We start from the raw sequence: 24258 nt of genomic DNA on the forward strand, positions 1-24258 counted from the left end.
GGCGTCCCCTGGGCAATGTCCTTGCAGACGGGCAATTCTCTCACACCAGAAGCAACTTGCAGTTTTTCAAGTAGTTCTTGACACAAATATATATATAATCATGTAATTAATTTGTTGTTGTTCTTGTTATTATTATTATTATTATTGCAGAGGTAAGTGCAAAATGTCACATGTGGTGGCAGCGGAGAGATATATGCACACCCACAATCAATCCAAACCCTTTGGTTATATGGGAAGGAAAGGGAACATAAAATGGGAGGCAGCTAGAGTCGCGCAAGGAGTCAAGCAAAACAAAACAGAACAAGAGGCAACAATAAAAGGGAGGAGAAAAAAAAAGCAGGAGCAAAGAATACAGAAGACATTTATTGAAAGGCAAAATAAAAAGAAGTACAGACCGGCCACTGACTGCCGTTTACTACAAACTTAAAACAAGCCAATTGCTAAAAGGCTATGGAAAAAGATACTACAGTCTGTTATAAAATAGTTTTAATTTCAAATATCTTTTTTTGTAATACATGTTGTTTTTTTTGTCTTTTCAGCCAGGCAATGGGAAATCTGCTGTTGCGCATGGCCCGCCCCTTCCACAATACTGAACCTGGCAATCGCTGGTTATCAAAATATACATCTGTTTCGCCGTAAAAATGCATGCGGGCGGGCAGCGCCCTTCTCATGTCTTACAACAGGTATAAAAAAGTATAAATATTTACACCTTTTGCTTCTTCTCGTTACTTACATTTACATGCCAAAAAAGAGAGGAAAACACAGGATCCAAAAGAAAGGGGGGGGGGGGGACTCCACTCCAGACAATGCCACAGAGTGACCCCACTGTCAAAATAGCAAAATATTAAACTTAAGACCATTCTAAGGTGGATTGCATTAGGATTGGAATGTGCGGCGACCCAGGAGGGACTCAGCTTGGTTTCACTTTGCCCCGCAAAATGTGAAGAGGGCTCCTGGAAGCCCCTTCCCATCCTCCTCGTACCCCTTCTGCCATTATTTTGGGGACAGTTAGGGCATATATTCGTGGAGAATGGTGATAAGATGGTGATAACAATGGCAAAAAAATGAGGAGGCTCCGTCTGTGGTATAAGCGACTCGGCCACCCAAACCGACAACACTTCATCATTCAAGCGGTCCACACACTCCTCCAGCATAGACTGCATCCCCCCTGTTGAAAACAAGGGATGACTTTCCCCAAATGGAGTCTAAGACTTCAAAGAGAAAAAAAAGAGAATAACCTCAAGTGACAAAAGCGAGCCAACGGCTCCTGCGGAACAACAACAACAACCAGGAGCAACTTGAGACAACACCACATACACTGAGAAAAATAAATCAAAAACAAACAACAGCTTTGGTCCACAATTTGAAAAAAAACCCCTGATATGAACTACAACATTCTGGTTTTTATCTTTATACGAATGGAAAGATAGAGGGAAACAAACCGGTAAGGCAACATCGGAATATACAAACAGGGTTGGAATGGGAAAGTTGAAAGGCCTCGATGGAATGGTGATTTAGGCACCGATTGGGGAGGGAAAAGGTAAACGAAGGTATCTTTAAATAATGCAGAGAGCCTGGATTATTCAAAGATGACGCCCCTCCCCTTTATTTTTTAAGTCAGATCCCTTTCGTTTGAAGCAAAGCACTTTACGTTTAAATGCTCCTCTCGATAAAAACTAAAAGGGCTGTTTTCGCCAGCTTACAAATTACTAAAGTACAGGGATACAAAAGTAATAGAAGACTAAAGTTTTGATATATTTATACTGTCTTATCTATGACAAACATTAACGCTATCGCCTTCTGCATATATATATATATATATAAATACCTTGATGAACCCCATTAGGATATTTGGTCAACTGGGAATACAGCTAAGGCAGAGGACAGACCAAACAAATAAAAGAAGAAAGGACTAATTTTTTTAAAAAGGGGAGGATTATAACCAGGATTTGAAGGCTGCTATAGTTAGAGATGCTGGTTTCAGTGACGGAGGTAACCAAGGCACCTTAAGGCTCAAAATGGGTAGTTTCCAATCCGCTTGGGTTGGATGGTACTTACATTCGGGCCTCCATTTGCACCGTGTTTGCAAAAAGGCTGACGGCGAAATGTTTTAAACCTGTGTCATTTTTTGATCAAGTATTTTCACCCTGCAGGGAAGCTAAGCTTAGGCCACAATGGGGGCAACGTTAAGCGCCGGAAATGGAGGAGACAAAAAAGCCGCTTGTCTCCCCTTTCCTTCACTGCATGTGACTCATAACGTCCCACAGCCCTTTTGTAACTTTCCTAACGATCCAAATGAGGAATTGTAATTTCTCTAAGGCACCATGAGGTTAGTTGGGCGCATAGGCTGAGGAAAAGAAGGCCTTTCCTCATCCGCCCCCCCTCCCGCAAAAGGCTGAGCGGCATTTAGAGAAAATTCAGAGCTGATGCTAACAACGCATCAGACAACTTAGACTGGGGAGCTTCCAAGGCCGAAAGCTAACCTTGTGAAGGCAATACTACGCTCTAGAGTGGGTGCCATCTTTGTGTCTCGGCTCCCCAACAAGAACGTTAACTTTTTCTCCAGCGTAATGGATTTCATTTGATTTCTTTTCCCTTGGTCAAAGGATTCTGACACATCAACATTGGATTTTGAAAAAAAGGCCTAGTAAACTGCACTTCTCTTTAGAAAAATAAAACATCTGTTGTCTTTTTAAGGTCACTTCTGCTGCATTCGTTTTCTCTCCCTTGTGCTGTTTTGTTTTGTAAAGTGGCTTCCCCTCCCCTCCCCTGGAATGATAGAAGTTGGTCTCGCCCGCATCAGTGGGCTAGCCCCTTTAAAAACAAAAATAATAAAAAAATCAAGAAGCCGGACCCTTGAAGAAGGGCGGCAACGGCGGCAGTTGACAATTGCGATTCGTTGTTTTATCAGTCACGTTGCTGCCACCGCCATGTTGTTGCTTTCTTTTTAAAAGGCGCTTAAATGGTAGATTTTGAAAAGGAGACACGCAAGTGGTGGCTCTCGCCGAGGTCATGGTTGTGGAGGTCAATGAGGGACTGGATGGCTTCCTCGACAGAGCCCATCTGGATCAGCGCCATCTTGCGATCTCTCCTGTTGGGGGACAGCAAGAAGGATGAGAGAGTTAGGGGATCAGGGCCTCTGACATTTGCTCTGAATGCGTGGCCAGAGGGAAGGGGGGGGGGCATCTCTTTGCTGGGTGATTTCAGAACAGGGAAAAAAGGGGCAACAGCAGCCCTTTCAGCAGATCAGAAGCTGCTGAGCACAGAAGCAGAGCCAATGAACTCCAGCAATTACAGGAGCGGAGTCAAACTTAAAGCATTACAAAAGACTTTACTGAAAGAACTACATTTCTGTGTTGTCAAAGGCTTTCATAGCCAAAACCGCTGGGTTGCTGTGAGTTTTCTGGGCTGTCTGGTCATGTTACAGAAGCATTCTCTCCTGACATTCCACCCACATCTATGGCAGGCATCCTCAGAGCTTGTGAGGTCTGTTGGAAACTTGGCAAGTGGGGTTTATATATCTGTGGAACGATGTCCAGGGTGGGAGAAAGAACTCTTGTCTGCTTGAGGCCAGTGTGAATGTTGCAATTGGCCACCTTGATTAGCATTTAATGGCCTTGCAGCTTCACAGCTGGCTGCTTCCTGCCTGGGGGAATCCTTTGTTGGGAGGTGTTAGTTGGCCTTGATTGTTTCCTGTCTGGAATTCCTGTTTTGTTTTTGTTTTTTTTGTTTTTTTTTTAGTGTTGCTTTTTATTTACTGTCCTGATATTCAATCTTTTGGATAGTGGGAACCAGATTTTGTTTCTTTTCATGGTTTCGTCATTTCTTTTGAAATTGTCCATGTGCTTCTTCTGGATCTCAATGGCTTCACTGTGTAGTGTGACATGGTGGTTGTTAAGAGTGGCCCAGCATTCCTGTGTTCTCCAATAATATGCTGTGTCCAGGCTGGTTCATCAAGTGCTCCGCTATGGCTGGCTTCTCTTGTTGAATTAGCCTGTATTGCCTTTCCTGTTCCTTGATTCGTACCTGGGCAATGCTGCTGCATTTGGTGGTCCCTATGGAGACTTGTCCACAGCTGCATGGTATACGGGAGACTCCTGCAGAGCTGAGAGGATCCGCCTTGTCCTTTGCTGAACGGAGCATGTATTGGATTTTCTTAGTGGATCTGTAGATATTTTGTAGGTTGTGTTTCTTCATCAGCTTCGGTCAGTGGTTCCCTTGATGTATGGCAAAAACCCTTTTCCTCTGGGTGGACCTCTGTCTTGACTCTTGTGGCTTGTTCTTGGTCTTGCTGTTCTTCTGTTGTCTGTGGTGGAGTCTCCATTGGCCTGTATAGCCCAGTTCAGGTGGTTCAGTTCACCTTGTAGGTTGGCCTACACACTATCAACAGACCCAATAAGAAAATCCAACAAATGCTCTGTTCAGAAAAGGACAAGAGAGATCCTCTCACCTCTGCAGGAGTCTACCGTATACCATGCAACCGTGTACAAGTCTACAGAGGGTCCCCAAAACGCAGCAGCAATGCCCAGACATGAATCAAAGAACAGAAAAGGCATTGCAGATTGATTCAACCAGAGAAGTCAGCCATAGCAGAGCACCTGAAGAACCAGCATGGACACAGCACAGTATGCGAGAACACAGAAATGCTGCACCACTTTCACAACCACCATGTCAAGACTACACAGAGAAGCCACTGAAACCCACAAGCATGTGAACAATTTCAACAGAAAGGAAGAAACCATGGAAATGAACGTAATCTGGATACCAGTATTAAAAATTCTAAAATCAAGACAGAAAATAAAGAAGACTTGAAAAACAGGGGAAATCCAGACAGGAAACAATCAGGGCGAGTTAACATCTCCCAACAAAAGATCCCCCCAGGCAGGAAGCAGCCAAGCTTTGAAGTCGCAAGGCCATTCAATGCTAATTAAGGTGGCCAATTGCAACATTCACACTTGCCTCAAGATGACAAGAGTTTTTTCACCCACCCTGGACATCATTCCACAGATATATAACCCCACTTGCCAAGTTTCCAACAGACCTCACAAGCTCTGAGAATGCCCGCCATAGTTGCAAGCGAAATGTCAGGAGAGAATGCTCCTGGAACATGGCCAGACACCCCAGAAATCTCACAGAAACCCAACTACATTTCTATATAGGAAGGTCAGGACCTTTTCCTCTGGAAACATCTTGAGATTGGCAAGGCCAAACTAAAGGCAGCAAGGAAGAAAGGAACATGACCTCACCCGGAATCACTACTCTGCTCCCAACTCAAGGAAAGAACTGGACTTACTGGAAAAATTTGAAGCCTTTCACAATGCCTCCGTTGCTTGAGAACAGCAGCTTGATGTCCTCTTCAATGATTGAAGGCCTAGAGGGAGGAAAAGGGAACAGAGGCTCAAGAGTCTTCAAGGCATACTTGCCCAATGGGTTGCTTCCTCCTCCTTTGGTTTTTAACTATGAATTTTAAAGGAAATAGGAAATCTCCTACAAAACAGGAGCTTTTTTGTTGAGTTCCAAGAGCCAGAGAAGTAGACGGTGAAAACAGAAGAACAGCCTGCCTCAGGGGAGCATGCTTGCTTCATCAATGTTCAATATTTACACAAATGACCAGCCACAGCCAGAAGGGACAGAGTTTCATCTATGCCGATGACTGTGCCATCACCGCTCAAGCAGAGAACTTTGAAATGGTTGAACAGAAGCTCTCTGAAACTTTAGGTGCTCTTACTGTCTATTACCAGGAAAACCAGCTGATTCTGAGTCCATCTAAAACACAGACATGTACTTTTCACCTTAAGAACAGACAAGCATCTAGAGCTCCGAGGATGACCTGGGAAGGAATCCCACTGGAGAATTGCCTGGAAGTCACTATGGACCGTGCTCTGACTTACAAGAAGCACTGCTTGAATATCAAGCAAAAAGTAGGTGATAGAAATAATATCATACAAATGTTATTTCTAGCACAACCTGGGGATCACAACTAGACACAGTGAAGACACCTGCCCTTGCGCTTGGCTACTCTGCTGCTAAATACGCATGCCCAGTGTAGAATACATCTCACTACGTTAAAACAGTGGATGTCGCTCTTAATGAGACAGCACTGCTTGAATATCAAGGAAAAAGTGTGTGATAGACACAATACTATATGAAAACTGACAGGCACAACCTGGGGATCACAACCAGGCACAGTGAAGACATCTGCCCTTGCGCTTTGCTACTCTGCTGCTGAATACGCATGCCCAGTGGGGAATACATCTTACCACGTTAAAATAGCGGATGTGGCTCTTTTATAAGAAAAATATTTTTATTGAAATTTGTGGCTCTTAATGAGACATGCTGTATTATCACAGGATGTCTATGTCCCAAACCGCTGGAGAAATTATACTGTTTAGCTGGTCCTTCACCACCTGACACCCGCCAGGAAGTAACTGCAGCCAATAATGAAAAAACCAAGGCAGTGACATCTCCAGCCCATCCTCTATTCGGATATCAGCAGCACACCAATGCCTTAAATCAAGAAATAGCTTCCTAAAATCTACAAAGATACTCTCAGGAACACCTCAGCAAGCGAGAGTCCAATAGTGGCAGGTTAAGACCTGGAACCTCAATCCATCGCTGATACCGAATAAGAAACTCCCTCCTGGGCACACAAAAGACTGTGCGACTTGGAAGGTGCTGAACAGGCTGTGCTCTGGCACCATGAGATGCAGACCCAACCTTAAGAAATGGGGCCACAAAGTGGAGTCCACGACAAGCAAGTGCAGAGAAGAGCAAACCACAGACTACTTACTACAATGCAACCTGAACCCTGCCACGTGCACAATGGAGGACCTTCTCACAGCAATACCAGAGGTACTCCAAGTGGACAACTACTGGTCAAAGAACATCTAGTATAATGCCAAGTTTTAAACTTTGTGTTTTTTAATACATTACAACTGTACTCTCAATTTGCTTTTGACACGATACATAAATCCATTGTAAAATGCCATCCATTATAATGTGCACCCTAATTTCTGTACTACTGATGCCAACAAAAATACGTAAGATACACCCACAATTCTAAGATGCAGCCCATTTTTTGAGATGTTTATATAGAGGGGGAAAGAATGTCTTAGAATGGAAGAAATATAGTATCAGAGTCAGCAAATCATTCAAAAGGAGACAGAAAAGTGCTCTGCAGGGTATTAATTATTATTGTTTTAATTGGTTTTTATATGATTTTTAATATATGTTAAATGTTTTTAATTGATATGTATGCATGTATTTTTATGGCATCTAATTGTTGCCAATCTGTATGCCGCCCTGAGTCGCCTTCGGACTGAAAAGAGCAGGATAAAAATGCTGTAAATAAAATTAAATAAATAAATAAATAATGTTCATCCCTCAAGTTTCAGGCAGGGAAGGGTATTTGCTGGCTTTGCTCAGAGACTCCAATGGGCCTGCAATTCTCTTCTTCCCTAGAGGAACCCATTTGGACCACTTACGGGATGTTGGAGAGATGAAGAGTGGCCGATGGAGGGAAAATGTTCTGGAAGTTCTTAGAACCGGGCTTCTTGAAGCGGTGGAGGGGGGAGTTGCCATAATCCTTGGTCAGGCCCTGGTCCTCCTGCCCTTCACGGGGCAGCTGCACAGTCTGGTGCTTGGAGAGCGTGATCCGGATGGGCTTCCCATGCAGTTTGTGGCCATTGAGGTGGCTCATGGCTGTCAGGAATGAGAGAACGATACAGGCATTTTACGTCACGGAGGCAGCACCGGCCTTCAGGGCACAAATACGACAACATCCTATCTTTGGGAAATGTATTGGATGGTCTTTGGGATCTCTTCCGACTCTAAGATTCTATGATCCATCCATCTTGGGGAACTGGATGGCCTTTGGGGTTCCTTTGACTCTAGGATACGATGATTCAATCATTCATCCATCCATCTTAGGGAATTGGGTGACCTTTGGGGTCCCTCTGACTAGGATTCTATTATCTATCTATCTATCTTTGGAAATTGGACTGGATGGCCACTGGAGTCACATTAGACTTTTGAGATTTGATCATCTATCCATCCATCTTTATGAATTAGACATCCTTTGGGATCCCCTCTGACTACAGGATTCTATCATCTATCCATGAGTCAATCATCCATCCATCTATTTTTGGGAATTGGATGGCCTTTGGAGTTCCTTCCAACTAGGATTCTATCATCTGTCCATCCATCTTTGGGAACTGGATAGCCTTTGGTGTCCCTTCTAACTCTAGGATTCTACGATTCAATCATCCACCTATCTTTAGGAATTGAATGGCCTTTGGGGCCCCTTCCAACTCCAGGATTCTACCATCTATCTTTGCGAATTGGACAGGATGGCCACTGGGATCCCTTCCTACTCTAGGATTCCATGATTCTATCATACATCCATCTGTCTTTATGAATGGGACATCCTTTGGTGTTCCTTCCCACTCTAGGATTCCATGATTCTATCATCCATCCACCTATCTTAAGGAACTGGATGGCTTTTGGAGGCCCTTCCGACTCTTAAGATTAGCCTTCCCAGACTGTTCTCAGATGGCAGGCCTCACAGGGAAGGAAAGCCCATATGCTCACCCAATTGGGCTTGGTTGCCATCTGCCATCTGAACCAAGGCGTTCTCCTTCTTGTTGAACAAGATCTTCACTCTCTGGACATCACCATAGACCCCTTGAGGGGAAAAAAAGGGGGTGGGGACAAAGACATGTCTTCAAGGGGGGAAAACCTGCCATTTCTTGCCCCCCTCCCAAATTCACCAGATTGCCTTCAATTGGGTTGTATCCCAAGGGCGAATCAGAACACTAAAAAAACCCAACTAAAAAATAACAAAGTCAGCAGACCTGATGGGATCCTTGCTGAAAATTTGAAACTGGACCAGCGGTGAAGTTGAGAGGGGCAATTCTCTGGAGCAAAATGCCAACCGCTGTCAGCAGAGACAAGGTAAACCAATGCCTCACTTCCCCTTATGCTATTTCAATGTGGCTGACCCCAAGGGGCATGCAAAGCAACCCAAAACCATGCACAAGAAATAAAAACTTGCATTTGGGTAACTAAAGCATTCAGCCCAACCACCCCTCTTCCCCACGCCAACACCGTCTTTCCCTCCCCCCCCCAAAAGTAATGAAACAAACCAAATAAAATAAAGTAATAAAAAAGTGTGAATAACATACCGAAAAGAATAAAGAGGCATTGGGGCGTAACTCTCTTTAGAGAACAGCAGAGCAAGGCAGCGGAGGGACAGGGAAGAGGTAAGGAATCGGAGGGGAGAGCGAAGGTTGCGCAAATCGTCGCCAACGAAGGAAAGGTAGAGTAGTCCCCGCAGGAAATGGCGAAATTGGTTGATGGATGATGAAGTTTTCAAGATGGTTAATATTGGAGGGCAAGTTGGTTTCCGAAGAGCAGGAAGGTTTGGTGTTTTGTTTTTGTTTTTGAGAGGGGTGTATTTTTTTTTTGTTTGGTTTGGTAAATAAAATAAAAAAATTGTTTCAAGCAACAACAGGAAGCAGAAGAACCGTGCAGTCAGTTGGCAAAGAAATTCCGGATCGGGGAGAAAGGGAAGGAAGGGAAACAAAATAATAAAATATCAAGGGAAGGGGGTGGGAGAGAGAGGGGGGGGAAAAGGAAAAAAAGTAGCAAAAACACAGGTCAGTAAATACATAAAAGAAATATGTAGTGTTCCATCAGTAAAAGATGTATAGATTTCTAAAAACGCACAACACTTTCGTTTACAGAAGGGGAAAAAACTAGTTAATAGGTGGATTTGTTTGCAACCTAGTGGAACACAACAATAAAAGAAGAGTACTTTACTTCAAGTAAGGTTTATCTAAGAAAAGGAGGCAGCACTGCAACAGAGGGGCTTCGGAGCAAATTTTGACCCTTTGTTTTGCTGTCAAGAGAATGGCGGTGGGGGTCTTCCACTTTGGAGTCTTTCAAATTGAGGTCAGACAGGCGTCCTTCGGGAGTGCTTTTGTGGTGGGCTCCTTTATGGTGGAGTGGCCTCTGGGATCCCTTCCAATTATAGGATTTTAAGCTGGATGGATCTCTCTCTGGACTGCTTTGGTTATGTGTCTTCCTGTTTAGCAAAAAGACATGGGAGCATTTGACATCCCTTCTGTGACTTAACGGCTCAGAGACATCCATGAAAAAAGGTTACTTCGGCCTTTATTATCTCTATATTTCAATTATATTGTACCCTGCCTCAAGCCTTGACAAGAGGCAGGTACGAAATAAAATAATTACTATTCTTATCTATTTATCTATCTAAGGTGTGTATGTGTATGTGCGCGCTATAAGCAGCTCCGAGTCCCTGTGGGGAGAGGGGGCAGGATAAAAATAAAGCTTATTATTATTGCATATCATAGTTTGTCTCTCGTGTTTGTATGTCAGACTGTACCACTGTTAGGCGACAATCCCGTAGCCCTTCCAGATGTCACTGGACTGGCTGCGGTTAGGTGAAGTGGCCCTCCACAATGTCCCTGGGAAAGAAATGGGGGGGGGGGGAGGGACGAAAGAGGGCCATGTTGCCATGAAGACATTTTGAGGCAGGCTCTTTCAGAGCAGGAGAAGGGAGAGAAGAAAAGGAAAAGGAAGGGGGGGGGAGAGAGAAGAAGGAAAAGGGTATGAGGGGAGGGAAAGAAAAAGAGAGAAGGGTAAGAAAAGGAAGAAAGAAAATGGAGAGAAGGAAGGAAGAGAAAGGTAAAGAAGAAAGGAGGGAGGGAAGAAAAAAGAAGGAAGAGAAAGGACAAGTATGGAGAAGAGAAAGAGAGAAGGGAAGAGAAAGAAAAGGAAGAAAGGGAAGAGAAAGGAAGGGAGAAAGAGAAAGGAAAAGTATGGGGGAGGGAAAGAAAAAGAGAGAAGGGAAAGGAAAGAAAGGAAGCAAGCAAACAAGAAAGAAAGAAAAATGAGAGAAGAAAAAGAAAGCAAAAGTATGAAGAAGGGAGAGAGAAAGAGTAGGGAAAGAAACAAAGAAAAGGAAAGAAGAAAGAGAAAGGAAAGCTATGAGGGAAGGGAAAAGGAAAGAGAGAAGGAAAGGGAAAGGGGAAGGAAGGAAGGAAGGAAGGAAGGAAAAGGAGACAAGGAAGAGAAAGGAAAAGAGAGAAGGAAAGGGGAAGGGGAAGGAAGGAAATAGAAACAAGGAAGAGAAAGGAAAAGAGAGAAGGAAAGGGGAAGGAAGAAGGACAAAGGAGTGAAAGAAGGAAGAGAAAAAGTTATGAGGGAAGGGAAAGTGAAAGAGAGAAGCAAGGAAGAGAAAGGAAAAGTATGAGGGAAGAGAAGGGAAAAGAGGGAGAGATGGAAGAAAAAGAGGGGAGGAAGGAAGAGAGCGGAAAAGGAAAAAGATGTAAGAGGAGGGAAAGAGAAAGAACGGATTAAAGGAGAAGGGCAGTAGTCCCTCCAACATCCACGCAATGCTGGGTATATATGCTAGTTATTACTATCAATGGCCCTTGAGGAAGGAAGTGGTGCAATACAAATACACCAGTAATGTGGCTCAGCGAGGCTTATGTGCTCCCTGGTCTTTTGAGACCCCCGATCAAGGTGGAAAAAGCTGTTTGGAAAGACATTAGAGTACCTGTAACTCCCCAGGGTGAAAACCCCAAGCACCAGCTCCCCTCCCCTCCTACTATGGGGCTGAGGGATCAATCAATTGAGAGGCAAGGACCAGAGATCCTCTGCCTTCGAAACCCAGGTTTCCAATTTGGATGGGAAGAGCCGAGGCCCCTCTGATGAACACTGCCTCTTGCACAGCTCTATGCACAGATTAAAAAGTCTCTACAACACTGATTATATACAAGCAATGGTGGGGAAGCGGGAAAAAAATCACAAGGAGTCAGAGTGGTTAGTTCAGTTTCACTACAGGTATCACAGTGGTTTCGGCCCTAAGGAGGAAGCCGGATGGATGAGCCAAAGGAAAGAAGAGAGGAAACATCCCCACACAAACACACCAAGAGGGCATGACGTAGCGGCTGCGGAGCAAGACTCGTACGGGACGGCACACCGCACAAGGCTGGCGCACACTCACCAATACACTTGGATGTCTCCTGATTCTTCTAGGAGGAAATGCTGGCAGGGGGATTTGGGTGGCAAGGGGCTTACTTAGGAAGGCCATTTTCCCACCCTGCAAGCAATAAATATGTCTCCAAATAGATTTAATGCCTGAGAGTGATTTGGGAGAGTTATGGGAAGCAAACCGTTGCAATTCAGGACCCATTTTGAAGCAAAATAGCACCTAAACAATGTACTAGAGTTTCCAGAACCCGACTGGACAGTCTCTGTTCCTCCCCAAATGGATTTTCTCCATAGAGTAGAAGGAGAAATACCTCCCCATGGAAAAAGAGAAAGGCATCCATGATCAATGACTGACAGTTTTTCTTGCAGGAAATCCCTTTTGTTATCAACTTGGGAAGACTTTGGATGGTATTTGCCTCCAACTAAGAGTGGGTGAGTATTGCAGGCAAAACGTCATGCCCCAAAAGACTGAAGTGGACAGAAAAGAAGGACAGAGAAACAGATGAAAACAGGGTTAATTTCCTATTCGGTTTCCTCATCCATGCCTCTGCTTTCAAGATTTCAGGCCACTACAAAGCAGGACTGCCACTTCTGCACACTTTTTTCGAGCGTCAGGCTCTAAACAATGTTGGTAAAAGACCCAAACGCTGTGCCTCCGCAAAAAACAAAAAAAAACCCAAAAAACAAAAAAAATTCCAAATACAACTGAATGGACACCCTAAAAGGACACAGATTTTTAATTTCCCCCCATATGTGCCTTCAGCCTGCCGTAATGCCATCCAAACATTTCAAACTTTTTGGGGGGAGAGGAAAGGGGTAAAATCGTTGGGAGATATTGCAAATAAATAAGTAAATAAATAAAAAGATCGGAGTTAAAATGCAACAGCTTCAGAGAGGTAAAGGTGGATGTACTGATACATAAGCAAAAGGAAATATATACTTGCAAAAGGCAGGGGATATGAAGCTAAGCTGGCAGGAGGATGTTTTGGGGGAGAGGAATGGAGACAACAATGAAAAAAGAGAGGATCCATATTGTCTCCCCAAATGATGCATTTTGAGGTTGCAGCATATGGGAAAAAAAGGTTGACCCAAGTAGAGACTAAACCAGGCATGGGCAAACTTCGACCATCCAGGTATTTTGGACTTTCCAACTCCCACATTTCCTAAGTCCAAAACACCTGGAGAGAGTTTGCCCATGCCTGGGCTAAACTGTTGTGAGGAGGGGGATTCTTCATAAAGACATTTTGGGATCTCATTTGGAGTTGCTGATTTGCAGGCTTTGTCAACCTGCGGCCCTCCAGGTGTCTTGGACTCCAGCGTCCAGAATTCCTGACTTTCAGCTAGGACTTCTGGGAACTGGGAGTCCCAAACACTTGGGAGGGTTGAAGAGGTCTGTTCGAAGTTATCCGCCTCCCAGTTGGGTTTTAGGCTGCTGCTGGACTCTCTCTTCTTGGGCATTCCCCTTTCGGAGTGATTGAACGAGAGAGAGAGAGAAAGAAAAGGGAGGAGAGCTCAGCAGCACAGTGAAAAGGATTCCTGAGAAGCGATTGGCAGAACAGTGAGATGGGAAAGTAAACTGGAAGGTAAGCAAAAGAATAATAGTAATAATAATAATATAATGATAATAATAATAATAATAATAGACTGTGAGTTAGAATATACTGGAGAGAAGAGATGGCAACAAGGGGTCCACTAACCTCCGAGTTCAGATTGCTAACCAGCAGGACAGAGTTCCCTGTCCCGGAGAGGCCGGGAAGGGCAATCCGTCCTGCGGCAGCTGCGGCAGCGGCTGCGGACGGGATGGCCAAAGGAGCCAGCGCCCCGTGGACATTGGGGACTGAGAGGCCTGGAAGAATTACAAGAGCGTGAGCCGACAAAGCGATCCCCTGACACCGTTTCCCCTCGTTGCACTCCGAACACACGCTCCCAAAAGTGGCTGAAGCCTCTCCAGTCCGGGATAATGAGGTGCGTTTGGCTCTCCTTGGGCACCAATGAGCCCTTTTGACAACAATCCCTTCACACATCATACACATACACACACACACAAACAATAAAAGTGAAAATATGTATGTATGTGTGTGGCTGCGGTGTCCACTTACACAGACTACCTCCCGCCTCCACAAACAGATATAGCTCCCACCACACAGGAAACACCAAAGGGGCCTCCCTCCAATGACACTGCAGGTTATAGTGAGTGCCATTAACATGTACAAGAGCCCTGTAAAAACTGTAAATTGTAGAGGTGATAAGGAAATATGGTGTATATACTGTTTTATCATATCTTGTATTTATTTACTGTATTGTTGTAAGTATCTTATTTTAACTTACTACATAGACTGCAATCAAGTCTTATCAAGCCTTGTTGTTTTGTTTGATAATGTGATGTGGCCTAAGGGATAATCAATAAAATTACTACTACTACTAGAGCCCCCAAAAATCATACTGCCCGCCACCCAAGTGAAGGCTTTCATATGAGGACAATTCAATTCTAGATTTTATGTGTTTCTTCCATCACAAGCATCTCAATGTTTCTGACTCTTCCCATTGGTGTGAAATTTGCATGACGCCGCCCACTGCCCCTCCCTTATCCCTTTCCTAATATTTTCTATGGCACACAGCAAACAGAGCAATTGATCAGCAACTGAACATACTAGAGAAGTTTGGGGAGAATTCACCAGGATTTTTCTTAGCAATTATAATGAAGTCTATGAATTATAGAAGCCATTATAGAAGAATTATAGAGCTGTAGGTACTGGGATGTACAGTTCACCTGCAATCGAAGAGCACTCAGAACTCCACCAACGATGGACCTGGAACTAACTTGGCACACAGATGTCCCATGACCAACAAAACATACTGGAGGTCTTTGGAGGGATTTCTAGGAAATGTAGTTTACCTGTATCCAAACTTGGTATGCACACCCAATATGCCCAAAATGGAATACTGGTGGATTTTGAGGGGGACTGGCCTGGATATTTTGGAGTTGTAGGTATTGGGATGTATAGTTCACCTGCAATCAAAGAGCACTCTGAACTCCACCAGAGGGAATTGGACAAAACTTGTTACACAGACCTCTCATGACCACAAAAAATGGAGGTCTTTGGAGGAAAATTCACCTTGATTTGGGGGAGTTGTAGTTCACCTACATCCAGAGAGAACTGTGAACCCAAACTTTCCAATAGAAAGCTTCGTTTTTTTTAAAAAAAAGGATGAGCACTAATCAGATAAAAATATGACATAGTTTGGTTATAATATTTCAGTTTGCTCAAACCAACATCTGTATATGCTTAACTAGTAAAATGATTCTGTTATATCTTTGGGGATAGAAGCATATTTAATTGGGAGATACATCACACGCAACATATGAAGAGATTCAGGCTCAAAACAATGGATCTATCAAAACAGGGGCATGAATTGTGTTTCTCTCATGTTGTTGAACTGCCACTCTCCAAAAAATTCCTTACCACAGCTATGTTTTTAACTGTCTTACAAGTTCACCACATATAAAAACAGGAGCCCTTATCTTGAAAAGCCTGGACATTGGTTTCTTAAGACGTTTTGGGCTGCATGCCTTTTACAAAATTAAGAAAACACCCATGCACAAGGTTACCACACACACTGAGAGTCTAGCCAGCGGTGAGTTATCTTGGAGGGCTACGGCATCTTGTGTTTCCGCCAAGATGGCAAAACACGCAAGGGACATGCAAGCACGTCACACGGCCACTGCACAAATGCCGAGCACAGTAAAGAAAAACAGACGGGATGCAGGGATGGGATGCATACATGTCCGCATATGGACCATTTGTGTGTTTTTGCAGTGGGGGTTAAGGGCCCAAATCCGCTCTGAATCAATGGCTCTGTTTCAGCTGGGACTAGTTGGATTGAGGATCATGGAGTGCTATGCTTTCTATGCAGCTTCCAACATCTCTAACCAATATAGTGGAAACTCACTATAACAACGGTAAAAAAGGGAGAAAGGAGTGGACTCTGTTACCCGCACAGCATGTTGATATACTGACCTTAATTTAAGATGCTGGGGGATATGGGGAAAATCTGTATACTGTATACAGTTGAGTATAAGTCGGATTTTTCAGCCCTTTTTTAAAGGCTGAAAAAGCCCCCTTCGGCTTATGCTCAAGTCAAGGTTATTTATTATTTTACCTAATTTTATTATATTTATTATTTTATTTTTTATTACATTTATTATTCTAAGGTAAGGTAAAGGTTTTCCTCTGACAAGTCCAGCCGTGTCCGACTCTGGGGTGTAGTGCTCATCTACATTTCTTAGCCAAAGAGCCGGCATTGTCCGTAGACACCTCCAAGGTCATGTGGCCGGCATGACTGCATGGAGCGCCCTTACCTTCCCGACGAAGCGGTACCTATTGATCTACTCACATTTGCATGTTTTTGAACTGACAGGTTGGCGGAAGCTGGGGCTGACAGAGGAAGCTCACGCCGCTCCCCGGATTCAAACTTGCGACCTTTTGGTCAACAAGGTCAGCGGTTTATCCCACTGCGCCACCGGGGGCTTTTTTATTTCACTCTATTTATTATTATTCCATTTATTATTTTACTCTATTATTACTGGAAGGATATGTAAGAACATTTATATTGAGGAAGGTTAGAGTAATGGTTTAATCAGAGCTGGACAGTCTTATCTTAAAGTAGTTTTACGTAAGTATTCAAAAACATGTAACCTACTGATGCTTCAATTCATGTCATTTTATTGCTATCTATTTTTATTTTGAAATCTACCAGTAGCTGCTGCATTTTCCACCCTTGGCTTATACTTGAGTCAATATATTTTCCCAGGTTTTTTTGTGGCAAAATTAGGTGCCTCGGCTAATAATCTGGTCGGCTTATATGGTATATATGATATGTATTGTCGAAGGCTTTCATGGCCGGAATCACTGGGTTGTTGTAGGTTTTTCAGGCTATATGGCCTACATCTATGGCAAGCATCCTCAGAGGTAGTGAGTGACCTCTACCTCTGAGGACGCTTGCCATAGATGCAGACGAAATGTCAGGAGAGAATGCCTCTAGAACATGGCCATATAGCACGAAAAAACCTACAACAACCCATATATGGTATGCTTTACAAAAAAATAAAAACCTAAGCTCAGGGGCTTCTCAATCTACTCCTCCTTTTGCAACCCCCTTCGTAGCCCAGGAAGCCCAAATGGCAATAGGGAGAACTGAGTAAAACCCTTTCTCTTAGTAGTAAAATCAGCAAGCTGATCTGTGAGTTTAAAGTACCTGCAGCTTGAGGGATGGCGAAAGCAGGGGGGAAGCCAGCCCCGGTGTAAGGTGAGGCCGAAATGATCCCTGGTGCACCTGAAAAAAGAGAGCAACACAGGTTAAGGGGAGTGGCATAGGAAACAAAACAAGGGAAACAAAGTCCAAGCGTCCCTTTGGCTACAAGAGGGAACTCACAGGACAGGTAGGTTAGCAACAGACTTCTGCCTGCCATTTATATCTGTTTTCCAAAGGCATACTGTCACCAAAACTGAGCATCCTTATAGATAGGTCAATTTTGACTGAAAATGGCTTGCCTTACACTCAACACGAGCAGCAAACCTCATGCTAACAGGAAGTTTTGCAAGATCTACTGTATCTAATGCTCTCTTTTTTGGCTACATCACCTTACCAAAATTAGGGTCCAGATTAGATTCATGTAATACGGTAATTGTAGTGCTGAACCAAAGCAATAGAGGAAGCTGCTTAAGGAGTCCCTGGAGATCCCATTTCAGGGATGTCATCTGTAATTTAATTGTCATAGATCAATGCTATGTAATCCTGGGATTTGTAGTTTGGTGAGGCACCTGCACTCTTTGGCGGAGCAGGCTTCGAGGCCCGGTCAAACTACAGCTTCCATGACTCCTTAGCACTAAACTAAGCAAATTAACGTGGATTCATTCTGCAGCATAGAATGAATGAAGGACGAAGTATGTGATCAAGGGCTCTTCGTCAGAGCCCGTGGCCAGAATTGTACACAACCTCCAGGACGCCGAAGTTGGGAAAAATGCCGACATAATATCTCTATTTGTTGTCTGTCCTGTCTTTTTAATGGCATTGAATGTTTGCTATGCATGTGTTCTGTGATTCGCCCAAAGAGTCCTCTTTGGGGTGAGAAGGGCAAAATATAAATGCTGTAAATAAATAAATAGATGCACCTAATCTATTCATGGCTGTATTCCAAAATGCACCTTTTGCTGCCACTCATTACATTCGACAGCGAATTTTTTTTGGTTTCAGGGTTTTGCAAATGGAGGTACACAATAGATCTGATGGCACATTAGGCTGAAGTAAACATGGGTCGTTTGTGGATGGAGTGGTTAGTGCTCCCCTCACCAAAGGCAGCGGCCATGGTCTGATCAAGGGAAGGCTGGTTGTCCCCTGAAGGCAGGTCCGGACGAGTATAGTCCCGGCTCTTGTCATTGTTGTACTTGACGTTAAGGCTGGTGAGCTTGGAGAAGTCGATGCGGAGGGTGCAGCAGGCGTTGTAGATGTTCTGCCCATCCAGAGACTGCAAGGAGAGAGCAGCAGAACTCACTTTTGGAAAAGGATAGGGTTCACTTCCAGACACAATGTGCAAAGTGTGGAGCTTCACCTAGAGCACTCCCAACAGTTGAGGTCCTGAAAGCCTGTCTCTTCCAATACTAAACTTACTGCTTATTTTGTTTTCTTTCAGCAAACTTTTAATGTATAATCAGGGGTGATGTTTTATTAAAATTTTACATTTTTGAAACTTTTGTATGGTTCCAATTAACTCTGTAAATATATCATGTTGCGGTTTTGTGTGTTTAAAGACTGTGTAGGAATGTATTGTTTTCAGGAGCTCTCTTGAGTCCCACTGTGGGAGAAGGGGGCATTGCTGGAAATAGCAACCTTCTACAAGCCTCTTATACTAGTTATTTGATATGTAAATAGTTCAGATTGCATTTTTTCATGTCTCCCAGATGAAACCTGCGACATCTAATTCTAAATCTGAGTTTTACAGTCCCGCTGTTGGACTCACCAGCTTGGCATGCTGGGCGCTCATGGGGTCGGCATACTGCAGGAGGGCTTGGAACTGATTGTTCTTGGTGAAAGTGATGATCTTCAGCACAGTGCCAAACTTGGAGAAAATCTGCGCAAAATGGGGGGAGGAGAGAGAGAATAGTAAAGTTATATATGGGGAGGGAGGGATAGCAAACGCAGTGAGCGAAGGAAGGTGCACCACAGGGGAACCTGGGACCCTCTCCTCACCTGATGGAGGACATCCAAAGTCACAGGGTAGAAGAGGTTTTCCACAATGATCCTCAGGACGGGGCTCTGGCCGGCCATAGCCATGCCAGCGTCCACGGCCGCAGCGGAAGCAGACAGAGCCAGGTTCCCGGACTGGACTGAATTCACCGCTTGGAGGGCGGCCTGAGCCCGCTGTGGACACAAAACACGGCAGCATGTGAGCAAGCCAGAGGTAAAAAAGCTAAAGGTTTTTCCCCGACATTAAGTCCAGTCGTGTCGGGCTCTGGTGCTCATCTCCATTTCTAAGCCGAAGAGCTGCTGTTATCCATAGACCCCTCCATGGTCATGTGGCCAGCATGACTGCATGGAGCTCCATTACCTTCCCACCGGAGCGGTACCTATTGATCTACTCACATTTGCATGTTTTCGAACTGCTAGGTTGGCAGAAGCTGGGGCTAATAGCGGGAGCTCACCCTGCTCCCCGGATTTGAACCTGCAACCTTTCGATCAGCAAGCTCAGCGGTTTAACCCACTGTACCACTGGGGGCTACTTAAGCCAGAAGCAGAGGCTTTCCCAAGTTTAGCTTGGGGCCTTAATTTCATCTCTGTGTGGAGTGGCAAGATGTTTTAAGGGCGAGTAGATGTTTTGGGGCACTGAAGAGAACACTTCTGAAACTCTGCTGTTTTTTTGTGCACCGATATATCTTTGTCCCTAACAGTTGAAAGAAACATCTAGGGATTTCAGTGTAACACTTAAGAAACCTAATGACCTTGCATGAATACTAGTGGATATTTACCACTAAGGAGAAAGTTGACTTAAGCGAGTTTTTAACTCTTCACAGGAAGATTGCACTTTACTATCTCTAACAAGGTCATGCCTTTCCAAAAGATTCCTGGTTTTCCCAAAAGGTTCTGAATAACCATTTTCCAAAAGGTTACGGAGATTTCAATTTCCCAAAACTCCATCACTTCTACCCTCCCCTTTCCCTTTTTTTTTTTTACAAGACTGTATTATAAACTAAAAAAAAACAAACCCATGATTTTGGCTCCCAGATCAACCTCCCACAAACCATTACATTCTAACTCACCGCCTGGTTCGGAGAGTTGTCAGTCTTGAGCTCCTTGTGGTTGGAGAACTGGATGTAGATGGCTTGGCTCCGGAGGACGGGCGTGATGGTGGTGTAGTAGTTCACCATGGTGTTTGCTGCCTCCTCTGTGTTCATTTCTATGAAAGCCTGGAGAGGCAGAGGGCAAACGCAGGTGATGCACAAGCCACAAGCATTCTTGGCCCAAATGCTCTGGCCGAATTCAGGAAGGAGCTGCTTCTGCACCCCTTTAACTAACAGCGACAAAATGAGGTATAGGCCATGAGAAGTATAAATACGGATGTGGGAAACGTAAGACAGCATGGCAAAACAAAGTCAACAGACTCGTGTTCATGGCGGCGGAGCCATTGGAAATCAAGTAGCTGGAGACCCCATCTTGGGACTTGTGTGTCTCAAACACTAAGGGTTTATAGGAGGAAACTGGTGCCGTTTTTGGAATCAGCAGGTCAAATATACCCAGAAACAGAGCTAACACTTGAGGCACCAAAATGTGTGTTGACCAGTGGTAATAAAACAACTAGTCAGGTTTATGCCATTCTCCTCTTACTCCAAAATATTTTTTCACAGAAACAAACATAAATACTTTTTACCCCTTTTTTCATACTAACCATACATTTCCTTTCAAAAGTTATGGAGAAAACGCAGCAACTGGAATGCGGAAAATGGCTTTCTAAATTCTTAAGGTGCTTTAAGCCAAAATGTCCGACTTGAGGCTATAGCTCAGGCATCCTCAGACTGCGACCCTCCTGCTGTTTGGGCCAACAACTCCCAGAAGCTCCTATTGCCAGCTTGTTCAATCGTCAGGAATTCTGAGAGTTGGAAGCCCAAAGTCTGGGATGTCAGCTATAGTTGGCAAGGTTGTGCAAAGCTTCGGAGGTCCGTTTCATAATTCGGAGATTTGTATGATTAATTAATACAAATCTCCGAACGACTAAGCATTACGAAACAAAACGGAAGCCTCTGAAATGTTGTGGAGAAATTAGTAAAGAGTTGTTTTGTTTTTCATTGTTTCAAGCTGTGTTTTTTTCAATGTGACATACTGTGGAAATGTCTGGGGTGGGAGGGGGCTGATGTGAATGAAAACGGCAGATGCATGCTGGTTCTTTCCCTTGTCAGCCAATCACAGCTTTCTGCAAAGCTGGTCACCTCCCTTCACCTCTTTGTGGAATTAGTAGAAGAAAAACTTTAATTGAAAAAAACTTTTTAAAATTCCTAAAAATATCAGTAGTTGAACAAATCTTTCTGAAACACAGCAGGATTGATGCCCTTTTTATGTTGTCTTATTGTGCATAAAATCAAGGGAATACCTCTTGTAGCTTTTTAAAAAATTGTTTGTAAAAACTTTTTAAATTCCTAAAATTCAGTGGTGTAAAAATGACGGAAACAAACCTCGCATTTTTTTCCATTGCCTCTAACGGAACAAATATTAATAAAACAATTACAAAGTCAGCTCACGAAACAAAACCCCTTCAAAATCTTTAACAAATGAAGCGGAGACCACTCAAATCTTCAAAACAAAATCATATTTCTGCTGCTTCTCACACCTCTAATAGATGAAGTTCTCCATCACTATCCATTAAATACCTGGTTCTTCCCTTTCAGCATCAGGAGGTTGGTGACTTTGCCGAAGGGAAGCCCCAAGGAAATCACTTCCGCCTCTGTGACGTCACCAGGCAACTTGCGGATGTGGATCACACGGGATGGGACGCCGGCACTCCGGGTGTCACCCTTGAACTTCTTGCTGTCATTCCCATTGGCTGCAAAAGAGCGTAGAAGTGACCCTTCCGATGGGAGTCCTACCAGGCAGGACTTCAGAGCCTTTGCTTTTGAGTGTGATGTTGCCCTTCGATAAAGGCCCTTTCAACCTGCAGCTCTCCAGGTGTTTTGGACTTTAGTTCCCAGAATTCCTGGCCATTGGACAAGTTGGCTAGGGGCTTCTGGGAGTTGGAGACCCAAACACCTGGAAGGCTGTAGATTGGGCAGGCCTGAATTATGGTAGATTCTCTCCACTTTTACACCCTAATCTCACATTTAATCCCTGTAACTAATTTGAATATGTCCGATTTAGAAACACATTGCCCAGGACAATAATGTGACAGAACTTGGTTGCATAAAATACAAAAATACAACTAAAGGACACTAGGATTCTCCTGTCTTCTCAATGAGACGGGAGAGATTGTTGAGCACATTCCAGAGAATCGTGACACGAAGGACCACCATTTCAGTTGTCTGCAGCCCAAACTCTGAAGGGTTCTCCACAGAAGAGATCATTTCAATATATCTGTCCTGCCTTACATTGGGTGTGCTCTTGGCGGCATGCAATTGAATAGTTTCTATTAAAACATGTCCAGTGAAAAGCAGGATAATGTCAAGGGGATTAAAAAAATAAATCGACAGACGAAGGCAGTAGAGAAAGTTGAAGCAGTTGTCAAAACGTAGCCGGATTAGGTCCCAAAGGTCTCAATGACAAGCCAGGTTTTAACTTGGCACATATAAGGGACGAAAGTTGGTGCCAGCTACTAACTTGGGCAGTGGATTTCCACAAACAGGAGATGGGACAAGGCTTGAGTTAATGCTAACTGTAGGCCCAACTATAGCAGTGTGAAGAAATCCAGGAAATCCCGCCCCCCCCTTCCGCCAGATCCCAAGAATTAAGGATAGGTTGGAGAGAGAGCTGCAACCATCTGAAGGCCATGAAAAGTGCAAAGCTGAACGGCGCCGAAGGAAATATGGCTCTGTGGGCAACCGGGTGCTGCATTCTTTGGGCCGGCAAAAGTTACCTGCAGAAGGAGAGTTGCTGCTCATGATAAAGGGTCCGTTAGTGACACAAGTAGAGAAAAGTTCGTCAGATCCCCGCTGGAAGAGAAACAAGAAAAAAAGGGAAGGAAAGGTAAGTTGACAGCACCGTGCTACATTCTACTCAGGCATCGCAGAAACAGAACTGAAGCAGTGGGAAAATGGAGCCGAAGGGGCAAAGGGGAGATGAAGAAGGGAAGGGGCCTCCCAAATCCAGCCCTTGGGTCTGCCCACATGGCCCATTCAGAACCACATAAACCAAAAGGCAGATCTACTCCATCCAAAATTGACAGGAAAGCCCGATTTCCCTCAAGAGGAGACTTGTGAAACTCGATGCTTTGTGAAGAACATGCCATCAGCACTCTCGGAGTGGCATCACTCAAGGTGTTCCCTTGAAACTCAGGGCTGCCATGCAAAGGAGGTTTGACTGACCAAATAGGAAAGGCATGGCATTTCCATAGTCACGCTGCCATATTTAGTTTGTCCTTAGGGGAGATGGCAGAGATGCCAATCGTCTACAGACATCCTCTTTGTGAGATGTATTGCTGCACACCTGAGAGCACAGACTGCCTTGCAAGAGCATCAGTGGGACTAAATTATCCTCAAATGCATACAAGACAGCTGGCTTGGATCTTGCTTCTGCCTGAGGCTGAAATGCATCTACATGGCAATTTAACCATGGATGTGGCTCAAGGTTCTCTCATGTTTTAAAACAACCATTTTAAAATGTTTCTTTACATCAACTCATCCGGGCGTCCCCTGGGCAACGTCCTTGCAGACAGCCAATTCTCTCACACCAGAAGCAACTTGCAGTTTCTCAGGTCGCTCCTGACATGACAAAAAAAAAGGGGGGTGTCCTGTGCCCTTAATTCCAGCAAATGTGGAGCGCTAACTGGAATGCTTTGAGGATACTTTCTCAGGCCTGGCCCAGCAGCACGGCGGTTGAGTCCAAATCGGCATTTGCATCAGCCAAATCCACCTTGAAAGTACGTTCTGTTCAGAGTATGTTACTAGGGATGTGTAAAAAAACTGGAAGTGTTGGAAATCAGAAGTTTTGTAAGTTGGAAGCCATATCCATAGCGTTTGCATGGCCCACACCAAATTATTTTAG

The 24258-nt window shown here is 44.2% G+C and overlaps 1 protein-coding gene across 2 annotated transcripts in view; it reads right to left on the bottom strand.

The window, feature by feature from the left end:
* Positions 1 to 343: 343 nt before the first annotated feature.
* Positions 344 to 24258, bottom strand: part of PTBP1 (polypyrimidine tract binding protein 1) — a 47432-nt gene continuing 23517 nt past the window's right edge. The window contains exons 3-15 of one of the 2 annotated variants that reach the window (XM_060784914.2): positions 23132 to 23207; positions 21936 to 22108; positions 20334 to 20480; positions 19267 to 19437; positions 19037 to 19147; positions 18370 to 18544; positions 17275 to 17352; positions 13716 to 13864; positions 9183 to 9216; positions 8590 to 8682; positions 7485 to 7701; positions 5294 to 5371; positions 344 to 3091 (exon numbers count right to left, since the gene is read on the bottom strand). In XM_060784914.2, coding sequence (XP_060640897.1) covers positions 2959 to 3091; positions 5294 to 5371; positions 7485 to 7701; positions 8590 to 8682; positions 9183 to 9216; positions 13716 to 13864; positions 17275 to 17352; positions 18370 to 18544; positions 19037 to 19147; positions 19267 to 19437; positions 20334 to 20480; positions 21936 to 22108; positions 23132 to 23207 — 1635 coding nt within the window. In that variant the 3' untranslated portion in view covers positions 344 to 2958. The remainder of the gene's footprint in view (positions 3092 to 5293; positions 5372 to 7484; positions 7702 to 8589; positions 8683 to 9182; positions 9217 to 13715; positions 13865 to 17274; positions 17353 to 18369; positions 18545 to 19036; positions 19148 to 19266; positions 19438 to 20333; positions 20481 to 21935; positions 22109 to 23131; positions 23208 to 24258) is intronic. The other variant, XM_060784915.2, reaches the window with a different exon arrangement.

This window comes from Anolis sagrei, chromosome X (genome assembly GCF_037176765.1).
Source record: "Anolis sagrei isolate rAnoSag1 chromosome X, rAnoSag1.mat, whole genome shotgun sequence".
NCBI lineage: Eukaryota > Metazoa > Chordata > Lepidosauria > Squamata > Dactyloidae > Anolis > Anolis sagrei.